Source organism: Gallus gallus, chromosome 11 (genome assembly GCF_016699485.2).
Source record: "Gallus gallus isolate bGalGal1 chromosome 11, bGalGal1.mat.broiler.GRCg7b, whole genome shotgun sequence".
In the NCBI taxonomy this organism is placed as follows: Eukaryota; Metazoa; Chordata; class Aves; order Galliformes; family Phasianidae; genus Gallus; species Gallus gallus.
Genome location: NC_052542.1, coordinates 9964997 through 9981814, shown reverse-complemented (window position 1 = coordinate 9981814; position 16818 = coordinate 9964997). Strand labels below are relative to the sequence as shown.

General features: G+C 44.2%; 1 protein-coding gene across 3 annotated transcripts in view; it reads left to right on the top strand.

Moving 5' to 3' along the window:
- The window catches only part of PEPD (peptidase D), a 365025-nt gene that overhangs the window by 347314 nt on the left and 893 nt on the right, over positions 1–16818 (top strand). For all 3 annotated transcript variants that reach the window (XM_046899469.1, NM_001079717.2, XM_046899470.1), the window contains one exon: positions 9859–10050. In XM_046899469.1, coding sequence (XP_046755425.1) covers positions 9859–10050 — 192 coding nt within the window. The remainder of the gene's footprint in view (positions 1–9858; positions 10051–16818) is intronic.

Below are 16818 nucleotides of genomic sequence, written 5' to 3'. Positions count from 1 at the left end.
GATGCATATCACTCAGGTGTAGGTACACCGTAGCAGAGAGCTGTGCAGTGTGTCTGGGCCACATGAGACCTGGAGTGAGAAGTCTTGCTCTGTTGCAGATGTGAGACACTGCTGTACGTGGGCTGGTAAATCCTGCTGGCTGTGGCATGTGGAAACCAGCTGGATTATGTTTCTCTCTTGAACTTTGGTCTCCATCGTTAACTTAGGCACCAATATAGATATGTTGTACTGGAGTGAGGATAGGAATGAAAAGTCTATAATGTCTTTGCAAAGGTGAAAACACAATTTCTTGTATTCAGAGTTTCTGCAGAAAACACAAAATGATTACCCTTTTCCTTGAGTTAATGTGATGATTTGCGACTGCGGTCTGAAAGCGGATTAGGTTAAAAAACAAAGCAAAACAAACACAAAAGCCCTCTTAAAAGAAACTGAATTTAACATTTGAATACAGAAAAGTTCACAGTAGCTTCAGAAAGATTCAGAAGGATTTTCTGTGTTACATTTTGGTTATTTGAGACTGCAAGGGTTTTCAGTCATATAATATGAAGGTGGATCAGTGGACTTCTTTCTTAGGTAAGATAATTCACCTATGTGAACCATAAAGGAAGTGAAAACTTCTTGGGTAGGGTTTAAACACATTTAGGAACTTGTTCATGTTGGGTGGGCAGGCTGCATAACAGCTGTTACTGCTGATTTCACTTTTGTGGAGTGAAGAAACAGGATATAATATTTAAGAGTACTTGTTATTTTTAAACACCTCAAGGTAATTATTGCTGACACACAATACTGTGATGACAGTGTATTGGCATCAACTATTAAACTTAGATGTCATAAAAATGAAACAAAATCAAAAGTAACCCTGTTCTGACTTTAAGGTTTCTTCACTAGTGGTAGAAAGGATGGATGTTTCCCCCTCTTCTCTCCCACGTGCATTCACTCTGTGTGTGAATGGAAGCATTGAAGAAAGCACGGAGGATGTGATGACTTGGGAGAGTTCATGGACTTCAGAACCAGAATCCCAGTGTTGCATGCCTTTGCTTCAGTTGTTTTCATTATGTTGTGAATAACCTTGCTAAATTTGGTGGAGCTGCTGAAGCTTGAGCATGTGTTCAAGAGCCAATAGGATAGAGAGACTGCTAAATTGTAGTAATTAGGGAGAAGAACTGGGAGAGTGAAAAGTCCCGTGTTTGCTTTTTATTTGGAAATTTTTTATGGAATTTAAGGGACATTTTTTCTGAGAGAAGAAAGTTCTATCCAGAGTTCTGTAAGAGCAACCTCTTATAGATAAAACTGGCTTCAGGGTCTGAATTTGCACAGGAGTTGCACTCTCTACTTTCATATTTGGAGGTGTGCATAAAAAACAAACAAACAAAGAACCACCAGAGCAGATAGTAAGCTTTATACTTGCAAATGTTAAAAACATTTGGTTGCCAGACATGCAACTGCATTCTTGAATTAAGAACATATATATGGCTAATGTACTTTCAAAATGCAATCCTAAATAACCAATTTTCTGAGCAGGGGGAAAGCATGGGTGTGAACTCAAGCAAATGGCTGAAGACCTGTATTTGCATATAAACATACATGTGGGTGGATGGATGGCATCACCTTAGTTGGAAAAATAATGGATTTGGGGTTCTATAGAGGGGCAGCCCCATTGAACGCTCATTGCAGCGTCCATTCCACCTCTGATAGACCCACCTCTTTTCTCCCAGCCTAAAACACGAGGTTCCTTACACTGAGCCATTTGACCAAAGTGAGGTGCCCGTGTCAGAGCTGCACTGGTGCAGAGCCCCCAGCAGGCACTGGTGGTGCAGTCGCTGGGCCTGAGGCTCTGATGGGAGCACAGTGCTGCAGCAGTGGGAGCCACGGGGCCGAAGGGGCCTGGGCAGAGCGATGGGGGCTCTTCTTGCTGGTATGATACTCGTCCGTGTTAAATAGCACAAGGTTCTTTGCTGTGTCTCAGCGTTTCACGAGAAAATGTATTTTGAAGAGACCAAGTAGATTTGGGTGATTTTTGGTGCATTTTAAACGTTTACCACCTCGCAAGATTTTGACAGGGAATCTCAGAAAGCCGTGTTTATCGAATGCTGTGCCTGTGGTGCCGTGCTCCTTTTGCTTACTGGTTAAGAAGCAAGTTATTTGCTTTTGGCCGAGGGATTTTCTGGGAGTATTACAAAGAATTTTTTTTTTAAAGAAAAACTTTTTCCAAGTGGATGTTATTCCATTATTTTTCCTCAAGTGTAAACAGTTACATTTGGAATATTACAATAAACTTTAATTTCCTAATTTTTATCCGTCACAAAGTTTTGCGTGTTCCAAAAAAACGATTTCCAGACATTGTTAGCTTAGATCAGTTATTCATTAGCAGCCAAAGTTTTTTTTCACAATTGGCAATAATGGGTTTTCATCTTTTCCAGTAAACTGCTTTCACATGCAGCACTGAACGAGCGCTTTCTTCCTCTTTGACGAACGCTGAAGAGGTTGCACGTTTTCTGTAAAGGATATTGGTGAACATTAGAAAATCAAACATTTCCTATCCTTTATTGCCATCATAAGGAGCTGTCGGCGTTGGCCAGCCGTACGTGGAGCTCAGTGAGTGTGTAGGACAGGAGTTTCAGAAGAATGTAACCATCGGTGTCCTCCATAGCAGCCAGTAAGGAAACGTCCTGATTTGCAGAAGTGCTCAGCAGTCAAGAGCTCCTTGGAGGATCCGGCCTCCTGCTGTATTCCTCGCGGGGAGCACTGAGTGCTACTTTGAAAATCCTTCTGCTTCTTTTAAGGGTCTGACTGAAACGTGAGCAGCTCTGGCAGTGCGGCCCCAGTGGTACTAATCATTTCAGAAGATCTGGCCCTCCATCAGGCAGAGCTAGCTTCAAAGGGTGTGGAGCCCACTGGGCTTTGCTTCCACTGTAAAATTTAATCACGGAGGTGGTTTTCCCACACTTTCATTTGTTTCTGGGTAAATACGATATGGGATATAAATGAGGGTTGGTGCGTGATGCAATTGAGAAAATGGGGTAGGTGATCTCAAATTTTCAGACCCTGAGGTGGATGCGGCTGAAGTTTTCATTTAAATTTAGGTTTTGTGTCTCTAGATGCTTGAGTTGATTCAATTTCATGTTATATTAATTGACTGTAGGGCTCTAAAGAATGCTAAGTACATTTGATGACTTTCTATAATAATAAGCAGTTAATTTAAGTTAGGTTAATAACCGCTGTGATTTTACCATCCTGCGAATAAAGAGTTTCATTTCGTTTTGTCTTTTAAAATTATAAGATTTACCTTAGTTTAAAATTTTAATTCACTTCTGTATTCTCATGAAAAGCCGATCCTTTCATTACTGTCATGCACCAGCACATTCAGGTTGGTGGTTTGGTTTGATCCTGGAGTGATCCATGCCCTGTGTTCCTGTGCATGCTCAGGAGCACCATTGCTGCTCGGAGAGCTGTGTGAGCTCTGCCTGGCTCAAGCAGGAGGCTTTCTGCCTGCTCCCAGATCACCAGCTAGGGATGTAGGTTGCCAGACCTTCTAGAGAACACAGGGATAACCCCGTTCCCTTTCTCTTTCTGGCAAAGAATATTTTCCTAACGTATCCTGCTTTATGCTGAAGCAGATTTTGTTCTTTTGTGGTTAGCATTGCAAATGATGCATTAATGTTTTTACCTTTAAGAAGCGGGAGATGAAATGCATTTACCACAGAGCCTAAAGCTGTTATGTAGAGCCCCAGCAATGTGAAGTACCTCCCTTGGTCATAACCCTGCAACACCTTGCCGGAGCGTTGCGTATCCAGGACCTGCAAATGGGATACAGTCTGCATGGTAGGACATAAATGAGCACAGAGAAGAAGGGCCTTTTACCAGTTACAGTGAAAGGGGTTTTTTTTGTGGTTTTTTTTTTTTCCCATGTAATCGATTGTCTACACCTTCAGAAAATACCTGAGAAACGTTTTGCTTTGTGGGTTCCCCTTGAATCACTTGTGGCTGTTTGTGTTCCTTCACAGCAAAGCCCTGTGGCTGCAGCAGGGCGCAGGCACACACTGAGACGGAAGGGCTTTCAGTTCCGCAGCACTCCCATGCAGAACAGCACAGGGAACCCTGCTGCTTCTCGGCGGTGTTGGGTAAAACACCAGTTAGCAGTTCCTGCGGCGCAACAGGTCCTTCTGTGGGATCTTAAAGCCCTCCAGAGTTAGGTTCATGGGTCTTCTTATCCCTGCTGTGGCATCTTGCATATGCTCAGAAAAGGTGTGCTCCGGTCCCAGAAGGTTTTCCATACCAGAACTGATGCTGGAGTCTGGGTGTTCATGGAAACCAAGGACTTAGTGGGAGCAGAGCGGGGGCAGGCTCAGGTGCAGTGCCATGCTGCACACCCTGCTGTCGTCCCACAGGATTCCCTCTTCCTCTGAGGAAGTAAGTGTCGCAGGCTTGGGTTTTTTGTTGTTTGGACTGGGTTTCATTCAATTTGGTTAGATTTTTTTTTGGAAGGAAATACTTGCTTATGTTTGTTTTACTTGTTGAAGCTTGTTGCAAAATATTCTGTGCGCTAGGAGAGTTTTTATCTGAGTATTTATTGTCCAGACCTTTCTGAAAGTGTAGTGGAGAACAACAGAGCTGGTAGTTTCAAACAATTCATTCTAGGTGCAGTAGGAGTACAAAACCAAGATAATGCAGTTCTGGTTTCAACTATACGTAAAAGTAAGGTATAAAAAGTGCCATATATTTCAGGCATTTCTGCTATACAATTTCTATTAATATCCAAGTATTCCAAGTATCCAAACGGATCCACGGAAGAAAAAGGCCTTTCAGTTAAAGCTGTAGCCTATATGTATTCTGTGTGTCATAAGAAAACCTGTCCAAAACAGTGCTCACCTTTGGTCTCATGCTAAAACAGTGTTGCTGGTGACTCTTGCGATTCTTTATCTCATTTCCTATGAGTTGTCTGTCCAAATATTCTGCTCATCTTCCAGATTTATGTTGCAGTTGTCAACTTGATGATTATTCTCTTAGATTTTAAGAAAAAGAAAAAAATACAATCTGTATGTTGTATTATTTCCATTATGATAGCAGCGGAACTTCGGTGACCTCTGAGGATCAAGCAGTAAAAATGAGAAGTGAAGTTATGCACAGTGATGCTACAGCAGTGGACTGAAATTCAGAGCAGGCAGAGTTGCCTCAAGTAAATGACAAGTGCTTCTTCCTCATTGCTTGCAGTAGCAGGAAGTTTGTTAGGCAGTTTAAACCTGATACCACAGTTAATACCTAGGAAAAGAACAAAAAGCATTCCAAATAAAAATAGCCAGTTGATATCATCTGCCCTCCATTCCCCCAGTATTGACTTGGAGCTGTGTCCCCATACTCCAGCTGGTGATTTGATTCTCGTGCAGAAGTGGAAGCTTTGACTTGCCAATGCCACAAGTGGTTTGTGATGCTTGGGGCACATTTTGGTGTGACCTGCTGCTGATTTCAAAGGCACAACTGACTAGCAGTTCCTTCAGGTGGCTATAGGCAGCTCGGGCTGCTGGGGAAAAGCGAGATAGGCTGCATAAAGTAATCTTCATTAGCAGCACTCATCTAGAGAAACAAGGGCTGAGAGGGAAGGGACCAGGAGACAAATGAAATGGAGCTCGGGACTGTTATTTTACTAGCCACATAGGGCTCCATTCTTTTTACAAGAAATGAGCTAATTAGAAGTTGGGTATACGCGATGGGAGAGTGGGAAGAGTGAAAGAGCTGAGATTTTGTCTCAGTGTTGATTTTATATAATCTCAATACAAGATCCGTATTCTGTCAGATTTAAATACTTGATTGAATTTAACTTGGTGAAATGGTTAGGACTTAGCTGTTTTGGACGTGGTCCAAATAGGACAGTCTAATTGTCAAGCTTTAAGTTCTGTGATGATTTAACAGGAGAAAAGCACCAGAAAATAGTCTTGTGCTGTTCAGTATTTGCTGTTATGAGCAGCTGTGGGGATCTCTGTCCCAGCCATGTTTTGCTGCTATAGCTGGCAAGATAAAGCTTCTGGTGGTGCCAACCAAGCGTTGCAGCCCTGGTTTCGGGAGGCAGGGTGGTAGCATCTCTGCACTTACACATCCCCAGTGGTGTGTTGGCTCCATGGGCGATGGCCGACCAGCACAGACATCGTGCACATGTTTTATACAGACCCAAGGTCAGTCAGGGCTTTGAGCTTCCTGTGCCCGGTAGCTGGGGCGTGTGGGACCGGACCCAGCATGGTGCACATTGCAGTTCTCCCATGGAAGAAGCAACACGTACCACCATTAACCACCAAGTTGCATAAAAGCCAGCAGTTATTCATCTGGGGACGTTACAACTTCTGGTCTTCCATAACCACTTTCCTGAGGGACAGTCATACTTGTGTACTTCCTGGTTCCCTCCTTATTCCAAAAATAGATCTATATTTTATATTTCTCGGCACTTAACTTAATTTGAACTTTTATTTGCTTACACAGTAATGAAATCAGTTTACATAATAATCCTCTTGTTCCCTTGACAGTCCTTATTGCCTAGACATGCTGTTCTTTGTTACCTTACATGAACCATTAATTGGAATCTGATGTTCTTGGCAGGAGTACAGTCACAGATGACAGTGTCATACATCTGTGCTTACTGTGGGAGTGTCTCAATTTTAAAATGTGAGCAGAACCTCCAAATAAAATCCCTCTTAGACAACAGTTTTGCGTATAGTTTGTTGTTGGAATATACAGGAAAATAAACAGCTCTTTGAAAAGTAGTTTTCCCAAAATATCACTAGGAGTCTCTTTTTAGATGCCTAGATGTGTCTATTTTCTAGATTATTTTCGCTGTTATGAGCACATGAGCATACAACACTGAGTGTCACGGAGTTCTGATGCATAGCCAGGCTTCCAGGACAGAACAGTGGCAGAGCCAGGTAGCCTCTCTGCAGCTACACCAGTGTTCAGTCCTTTACTCTTCTCTTCATCTAAATCCAAAACAGCACCATGGTTATTGTTGGAAACAAGGCATCGGTTGTCTAGTTGCAAAATAAAGGGATGTTTCCTCCTTACACTGAAGAAAATCAATTCATGGCAGAGGATTGATACTGATGGATGGCAGTGCGAGGCTTCCCAGCTCTTTTGCTTACACAGGATTTGATGTGATAGAAAGTGGCAATGTCCTTGTTCTAGACCTGTCACCTTCAATTTGGGGACAGATGGATCTCAGTCCTTCAACGAATCCTTGGATGTCTTGGTTTTGGAAACTGCCAAAGCAGGCATGATGGAATTATACCTACTGAGATAGTTGTGAGTGCCTCCAACATTAGATGGCACGGGATGCTGCAGTCCTAGCTCAGTGCATGTTGTAATCCAGTACTGTTCTCAGAAGAAGGATGTTGCCATCCCTTCTACTTGCTCGCACCACATGGAGGTGCTCGGATTGAAGGAATATCAGGATGAGCTTGTGGATTCTAGAGAAGCTGAAATTGTATTTTTGGTGGACAGGGCTGGGGGTACTTCCCCTGCTGCTGCCTGCCCAGGCAGCCTGTTCCTCTGGGGTTGCTCACACTGCTGCCCTGGCACTGCTCACAGGCAGTAGGTGTGCTGTTGGCTTCCCGCAGGATGACACTGTGGGCAGTGTGGACACGTGCACATTGCTTCAGTCAGTAATGATGGGGGTATCTGAAGGCATCTAGGTTTGACCACCACACCTGGTGTTAAGCCTCATTTGTTTTAAGAAAAGGTCAAAAATGTACACGCCGTGCCAGCGCCGCCTTCAGATATGTTTGCCATTGTTTTTCTCACTGTGCATTCGTCTTTCTAGCATCTGTCTTGGATTGACTGCCTAAGAAAAGGCATTTACAGACAGAATTGAAAGGAAGCACACTTAAAAGCCAAATTTGAGCTATTTGTTATAAAGCAGCTGATAGATAGTTGGCAACACACCAAAAGGTCCAGACACTAATCTAATTGTTTACAGCTCATGGAGAGATTAATCCACAAGATTGGATGCCCTCATTTCCTTTATGCATTACAATGAATGTGTGAGGTGCCAAACCCCATGGGACAGCAGCAAGAAAAAAAATGGCTCCGCTTCTACACAGTGATTGTTTCAAGTTCAGAGATATATTGATTGTCTTTGGTTTCTGATAAGAACCCAAAAGCAAAGTTCTGTGCTTAATATCTGAGTATTCTCGTTTCCTCAGTACAACCAAGTCATGCTTTCTTATTTTAATGTAATAAGCAAAGTGCAGATCAAGCATATGAAATGTATGAAATACCCTGTGAAAATTGTCAGAATACGTTTGTTGAATTGCACGGGTCTGGCTTGCAAGGGCACTGAGGATTGCATATGCTCTGCATCTCTCAAAGGGAAACATGTGCAGACATCCCAGCTGGTTAGCTCTGAAAGTCTTGGCTGCTCTGAGATGCCATGCATTGGGACAGAATAAGCTCCGCAAAGGGAAAAAAGAAACCTCGTTATTGCTGGGGCGACCGGTGAGAACAGAACAAACACTGCTGAGTGGCTATTGCAAGTGGTATTTCTCTGAAAGTGGAGCTCAAGAGCAAACAGTGCTTTGGGGTTATATGCACTTTGAAGAGGTGATTCGGAGAGATTAAAGCCTGGCTGATACTCAGGACCTTGCCTAGCCTGTGTCCCCACAGAACTTCTGCCGTTGGCGTGGAGGAAACGTGGGAGCACAGCCATGCCAAGAGCAGAGGGCAGTGCCCAGGCAGCGTTCTTGGCCTCCCAGCAAGGGGATGTTCATTCCCACTGGTACCAGGTACTGTGCTGGTGCTTCTGGAAGGAGACGCTCTCCTACCAACAAGGAGAATGGCAATGATGAGGTCGTGGCTGAAATGGCCAGGTGACGGACGTGAGAAAGCTACCTGGAGACCAGATAAATACAGCCTTTGTCTAGCAAACCCATTGACTTCTGCCTGGCTAATGTGGAAAAGTGTCTAGGAGCGGAGGTCAGCATGTGTGTGTGTTTGTGAGCTGCAGGCCTGTGGACTATTTACTGGTCACCATGATATCTGTTGATGAGATTTTGCTACAGTTGCAAAGGATTTTCAAAAAGCTAATGGGATTGAGATGTATTTTTTTCAGATGTTGCAATAGCTGGCACATTTGGGGGAAGAAAATTAATATCCTGAGCTAGTCCTTGCAGTGTTTCTAATTCCTTGACTAAGCACGTCCTCATATATCATTTTACTTTACCAGCTTTGGGGAAGAAGAAAATGTTTTGCTAGTCGGGACTTGTTTTAACTTGGTGCTGAATGATATTATTAAAAACTACGTTGCCTGAAAGTCTCAATCTGACAAAAGTGTAGTTTTAAATGGGCTGCTATTATGAGGTCATGTGTAGACTCATTGCTCCTGAATCGAGATCATAAATGTATAATTTTAATAACATACAGTGAGAATAAACATTTGCATTTTCTTGGAGAAACTGCTCTCTGTTGTATAGTTCAGCTGTTTTAGCCATGATATGGAGGGTGCAGCTCAAGAATTGCATGTTGCTTAAAATATACTTTTCAAGGTAAGGTATAGAAAGAAATTACTTTGTAATTAGCAAAGCAAGTAATTACTTTGTCTTCTAAAGCGGTACTTTTCCAAAGGTAGAGTGTGGCAGTACCAAGCACGTCCTGAAGCCAGAACATCTGCAGTGCAAAAGCAGTTTGGTTGTTGAGATGAAACCTGGTAATCACTGTATGTGAAAGCGAAATGAGGGAATGATGAGAGATGATTGTGTAGCACAATTTCAGTCCCCCAAAACTTTTATTTTGGATGTCCAACAGAATAGTCAGCATAGGAAGGTCTTGATGAAAGGTTACCCACAGTCAGTATTTCTGTCCACTGAGCTGGTCTTTCTTCTGCAGGGAGTGGAACGCATTGACCTGCCAGGGCTCCGAAGCTTGCGCACTGCCCGGAACCTGGAGCAGGGCATGGTGCTGACCATCGAGCCAGGGATCTACTTCATCAACCACCTCTTGGACCAAGCCCTCCGTGACCCCACGCAGTCCTGCTTCATCAACAATGATGTCCTGCAGCGTTTCCGAGGATTTGGTGGGGTGAGTAACGTTTAACTGGATGGTTTTCTGCAGTTGGTTTTCTGTTTGTCTTTGCTATGTACTTGAGAAGAAATCTTTTAGAATTTATAATGTATTTTATGGGACGGCTGTTCCTGAAACAGCACCTCAGGCCATTTTGCCCTACAGACAAACTGGTCTTTTTTTTATATTTTAAAATGCAGTTTTATACTTGTGATATCTAATGAACAAGAGACCTGTATTCTTCCATTGATTGAAATACCTTCAGTCAACGCTGTGAAGTTGCATACCAGGTAGGTGTGTTGTCTTGGGAAATGTGTATGTGATAAAGTGTAGCTGAGATTCATATTCCAGAGTTAGCTTCCTGCAACAATGGTTGGGTGCTCCCTCACAGGGCTGGAGAGCCTTGTGCTGTTCAAGTCAGGGAGGCATTAGAGAAAAAGAGCAGTAATTGCTATTTCTGAGTTATTGCCAGAATGACCTGAAACTAATGAATCTAAAACCTCTCCTGTTTTCCAACGGGATGGCCAGTGGTCTTCACAGGGTCTCTTGCTCAAGGCATCACATGGCAGGACTTAGGTAGCAGCGTGTGCACAGAAAAGGTTGGCTGACTCGGGGATTAGCTGTGATCTGAAGATCGTTCCCACTCAGAAGCTGCTGTGTAAATGAAAGGGTCTTGTTTCTCCATGCTCTTCGGGGCATTTCCCATTGAAAACCACCACCCTAGCAGAACGTGTAGCAGTGGCTTCCAGTAGGTTTTCATTTTAGCAGAGCAAGCATTTGAAGGGTGCTGCATTGTTCTCTGAACTTCCGTATTCATGCACAGAGAAGATAAAGCAGGCAACTGTAATGCCTGTTTCTTCTCTTGGCTTTTCTACTAAGTCTCAACATAGCTAACAATCACTGGCAACGGCAGTGATTTTCTGGTATGAGAAGTCACTCATTAGGAATTGTCTGCTGCTGCCATCAACTAATTTATAACTGTACACCATCCATGAGAGGGTAATTACTGCACTGTTCTTGGTCTGAGCTGGCTTTGAACCACCAGCCCAGACTGAAAAGCGGTGTGTGCCATTACCAGCCGCATGAGTCAGCTGGGGCCTGGGCAACCGCCTCTGGATGCTCACTATCTGGTGTGTGCAATCTTATCAAGAGACCTGGGACTTTACCCTCTCTGCTGTTTAATTCATTGCTGAGGTTTGGGATGTTATCTGCCTCTGTGTTGTTTCTTTATCAAGACTTGCCTGCCAGCCAACTGAGATTCTGATGAATGAAAGGCAGTTAACTCTGCCTTTTCTAACTTGGAACACGCTGTATATGGCACCGCACACTGAAGCATATTCTAAAGGAACACTGTAGTACACTCATGTAGCTTAACATCACAAGGAAAAGAGGTTTAGCTATTTTCACTGTTCCTGTGAACACTCTGAGGGAGATCTGGGAGCAGTTCAATTCACTCCTGTTGAGCTTTCTCAGGAGATGTTCAGTGAAGCCCATGTTCTCCCATGGTTTGCTGTGAATGCCTCCTCCAGCTCTGCTGGCTTGAGGCATGCACGTGGCCCACCTGCTGTGTGTTTGCATGCGGCAGGAATGGCAGCACAGGGTCTCTACCTTGGCACGAGTTGCTGAATTGGGCACTTCTGTTTCAGAGATTCCAAACAAAGCCTAACTTTCTGCCCTGTTTTTGCTTAGCTTCCTGTAATGTTGACTTGTAAGGAGAGCGAGCCAACAAACTTTGCTACAAGGGGGAGCTGCCCAAAAACGATTGAGCAAAAATCTAAATCTCCGATCCCCCTGTGAACAATACATTTTACTTAGAGAGAGAAAGAAATAATACACACATCCCTGAGCCAGATGTTGTCACTTGATTTTGTCCAGGAGAAGAATGGAAATAAAATCTGAGACAGAAATATATCTGAATATTTCTAAATCCTAACAAAAGCTGAACTGTAATGCAGTCAAAATGCAACTTGCTGTTCAGAGTGCTTAGTTATCCATGTGCAGGTTCATTCTGGCTTATCCAGAATGAGTATTTCTCTCTCAAGCACGTCAGAAGATTTTCTCTCTGCGTGATTAAGGAAGATCTCATGAGGCCCAGTGTTACTAACATAGCAGAACTGGGATTAGTACTGGTATCAGTTCTAGCCAAAGAACTCGCTACAGCCATGTCCAGTCTCCCTTTATGTTTAAAAGAAAACTCCATTCTAAAAAAGGGAAATAACTAGTCTGCTTTCCTCTGCAGAGCTCAGCACTAATTAAAGCGTTCTTAATTTGGCTTGATTTAATTCACTTCAAAAATGAACTTATATGAACCAAAGTAACACCACTGTAATTCTGAGTAAGGCTATCCGCACAGGGATTTGTGGAGTTTAATGAATTCACCTTGAATTCATGTCTTTTTGGTTTGGGATAATTTTCTCAAATGTGACAAGTCTCTGCACAGAGAAGAGAAGAGAAGCCGTCATGCTGTGCCAGAAGTAGAAGACTGCAGCCATTTATTGTAATTTGGGCTGTAAGGAGGTCATGAAACCTTCAAGAGCAAAAAAGGATGGATAAAGTGAGAGGTTTTTCTTCTGAACCTGGAGTCGTGCTGGTACTAATGGGGTGACACCGGCACCACTGCATGCAGTCAGCACAGGTTGTGCCCAGCCCCGTGCCTGGGTGCAGCACAGACACCTACACTGCACGACTGCAACTGCTACTTGGAAATCTTGCAGCCTGCCCTCATCTCTGACCAGAACTGTTCTGTTTTGGGAACCCACTGTAGGGAGTCTGCTTTAGCAGGGGGGTTTCAAACCCTACAATCCTGTGATCCTGTGAAATTGCTCAGTCACACATCCATCAGTTCTCAGTCTGTAAAACTAAGTCCAGTTCATCAAGGTAATGAATGCTCTGGGGCTGTCCCAGGGCACTGTGCTGCACTGGGGCTCCGTGAGCATTGCTCTGCTGAGAACACAGAGCCTTGCAAGTCAAGGTGTGTGCACGTGGCTGTGCGTGTGGCTCAGGGAAAGCACGTGGGTCCTGAGGGAAGGGGAAGCACCAGCTCTTTGGGGTTCGAAATGTCCACTCTTTATATGCTGATTACTGATTCATGCAGTTCATATGATGGTTTCTCAAAGACCCAGTAAAAATGTTCAGTGTTTGGCCCTAAATATTCAGCCTCTTTTCAGGCTTCATTTTTTCCCTAGGATTTGTAGAACCAGCACTACACCTAATTTGTGAAAACTTTATGGGACTTAGAGAAAATGCTCACTGACAGCTAAGCATGCTCATCTGCTTTTTCACATCTCACATCACACAGCAGTAGTTACACTACTCAACATATCTTGGAAAGGTTTTCACAGGAAAGCAGTTGTCCTAATGGAGTATGTCACTTTCTTTAAAGTTCTGAGAAGTAATGCTTGTAGGCAGCCCCAGAACAGTGACTGGCTGCTTACAAATCTTCTTTAACCCTTTTCGCTTAAGTTGCCTAATTAACATAATTAGGTTAAACTAAGAGCAATTGTTACCACCCTGTATTTAGCTTATAGTTTATTGGTTCTTTCTGAGGCTTGATGAAGGGAGTGTGTGCCTGAAGCTTCTTTTTCCAGCAACATCAGTTAATCTAGTGAAATGCATGGCCTCACCCTACAAATCTTGATCCTCTTTTATAAAATATTTATACATAGACCTTTAAAGTAGAGTGTGCCTGACATGAGAATTTGCTTGTGAATAAGAGGAAGGAGACTGGCAGCATGGGGTAAGGAGTCCCTGCACAGCACAGAGCCCATTGGCCCCTGTAGGAAGGCTTTTTATAATGTGGGAAGAAGAAAGTTGGCAGATGCTTCCCCAGTCCCGCAACATACCCATCTCTCTCTGATTTTAATGTAAGGATGGATCTATTTCCTAATCAGTCCCATGAAGCATGGAAGTCAAATTCTGCTTGTGCTAAGTTTGCCTATTAAAAATTATTGGTGAGTTGATGGCTGAGTCGAAGTCAGTCCCCTTGTCCACATGCCCCTGCCTCAGTAGTAAAGCAGCTATAAAAACTGATGCATGGATGCTCCAATTGGCCCAGTCCTGCAGCTCACGTGCTGATTTACCTTGTGTGGCACACATCCCGTCCTGCCTTCCCACAGGTCTCCTGCTCCAGGATTTTGTAGTGATTCTGTTGCTGCTTTCCACAGCCATAATCAAACAAATGCTCAATAGATTAAAAATTGCAGACGTGTCACCAGTGGTCTTTTTTAATCACATCTGGGATCTGTCATCGACCAAATCTGGGCTGTTTAATTGGCCAAAATTTTTTCTTGACTCTCAAAATCCTTTTTTATATATCATCATCCAAAAGAAATGAATGAGTGCTACAACCCCCTTCGCTTGGAAGATAACACAAGAGGCTCTGGGGAGCATGACTGTATCAGTTAGTCAGGACAAAGTGCGAGGCTGTATATGTAGCTGACAGCAGCGTGGTGTTAACTCGTGTGCTGTCCTTGGCCATGCCTGTACAGCCCTGCTTTGGGACCAGCTTGGGTCCATTGAGTCAAGCCACATGATGGCCTGCTGCTGGTGTTAGGCAGTTGTGCAATCAGATCTATCTGAATAGGTCATGCCACTACCCGTGATAAGATAAAGGCATTTGAGGGTCCTGATGTTCCTGGGCACTTGGCCTGTGCAGGATAGCTTTGTGAAATTGCCATCTCACACTGCAAAAGCCATGTGTGGGGGAAAAGCTTGCAGGGAGCCCGTGGGAGCTGCAGTGCAGCGTGGCCTCCGCTTGCTGCTCCTTTAAGCCATGTCTGGTTCCAGGCCATGTTGTAGCCCTGAACTGAGCAGCACTGTGGAACAAAGAGCCTGAAAACAGGGACAGCTCTGAGAGCAAGTTTCATAACTGTCCCCTGCTGGGAAAGGCAGTCCCAAGTCGGCAAACTCTGCCAGCCAGAGCCAGCATCTTTTGTCCATTTGGATCGAGAACAAGAGCAAGCCAGGCTCTCCTGGAGGGAAGGTTTTGCAGGTCCTTTGCTGCAGATGCTGCTGCTTGCTGCGGCTGAGTTTAAGCTCACTGTGATGTACAGAGTGTGAACAAGAAGAACAGATGCACAGTTTTTTTTTTCCCCTCTTGGGAGCCTCTGTTCCTCTGCACTTGTGTTGCCTTTAACCAAAGGGATAATGCTCACTGAGGCTGGGCAGTCTTTCTTCACTGTTAGAGTAAGCACACACCTTAGGTTGGATTCCTGCAGGCAGAGGGCAGTTGGGTCCTGGAGTTCTGCTGATCGTGTGGGAGCAGCTCTGCTGGCCCCTGCCCTCTGCAGCAGCGCTCAGTGGGCTCCTGACAGCTTCCAACACTCTGTCTGGTGTGATGTGGCACTCCAGGCTCAGGGTCCTCCTGTTTGCTCGCTCACTGGCTTTGGATGCATCTGGCCCCAGCACTCACCATTCTTGGCTCATTCAGGATCTTTCACTTTGCACCTCTGACAGAATCCCTCTCCCTGTACTCCTGAAACAGCCTCATCCCACTTTGCTCCATTTTCCTCTTATAGAATTGCCCATTTCCAGGTTCCAACTGTTCTGAACTCTATCTCTGCAGCCATTATCTGTCAATCCTGACTGTATCTTGCCTTCCCCAGCTCCTTTCCTCACCCTCATTCCATTTTCCAGCTCACTCCCATCCTGATTTTCTTGTGGCACACACAGAGCACCACTGATGGTCATGTTGTCCCGCAGGCTGTTCCCTGTGCTCTCTGGCTCCTGTCTGCTCTGCTCTCAGGGGAGTCACTGCTCCCAAGGAGTGCCCAGGTCTGGCTGAAAGAATAAGATGCTCAACTGCAAAAAAAGAGCAACATTGGGTTTTTTGCTAATCTCAGCTGCAAAGCAAATTGTGGCTGAAATGTCTCTGTAGCAGATTCAGTGGGGACTTCCATCTCTAAGAGGCAAAACCACCCATGTAAAAGCTGTTGAGGTGCCCGGATGTGTTTGCTGTGTGGTTCACATCCCCTGTACCACCCAGCATGCACCCTTCAGACACAGCACGTGCAGCTTCCAGACGTACAGCTGTCCGAACCCAGTGTGTGAACTTGGAGTTGATTTATTCAATTCTGCTTTATAATACACTTAACTTGATACCAGCTAAAAGAAATAATTTGGCAACGACATCATTAAACAGTTTAATAAGGAGTGGATGACTCATTCTGTTTGAACAAATGGATTATTTTGCAATCAGAAGTACAAATGTTAACCAGCTTTATTTTTAGTTGGAAATGTCAAGAGGTCAGAAACAATTAAAACAACTGTAAGGTGGGAGTCCCCGAAGTGTGTGTTCTCTTGGATTTACACCTTACTAAAATTGCTTTTATTGCAGCTTAGCAACTTAGCAACATTTTTCTGATAAGATAATGGGAAATGACTGTGTAGGCGCATTTACTGGTAAGGAGAGATGAGAGTCAAACAGAACTGGAACATACTTTTCATTTCAACAGAACAAGAGCTGGAAAACTGAGAGGATCTGCTTTTTCCTTGCATGATTTAAAACGCAGTGATTGTCCTTTAAAAGGAATTCTGACCTCTGCAGGAATTTCTTATCAGCTCAAAATTCAATGTTTGAATATCAGCTACAAGCTACTTCGTGTTGCAGTTCCTCCTTTGGAAGTGTATTGTATCTAGAGAAGATGTGATTTGTCAGCATGCTGCAGCGAACTGCAGCTGAGCCCCGGGACTGCTCCAGGAGCAGGCACCTCTGCTGTCAGTAGGCACTGCTGTCCCAGCGAGCTGGGCACTGGCAAGGGTAGAGGCAAATCCTAGGGCAGGATACCT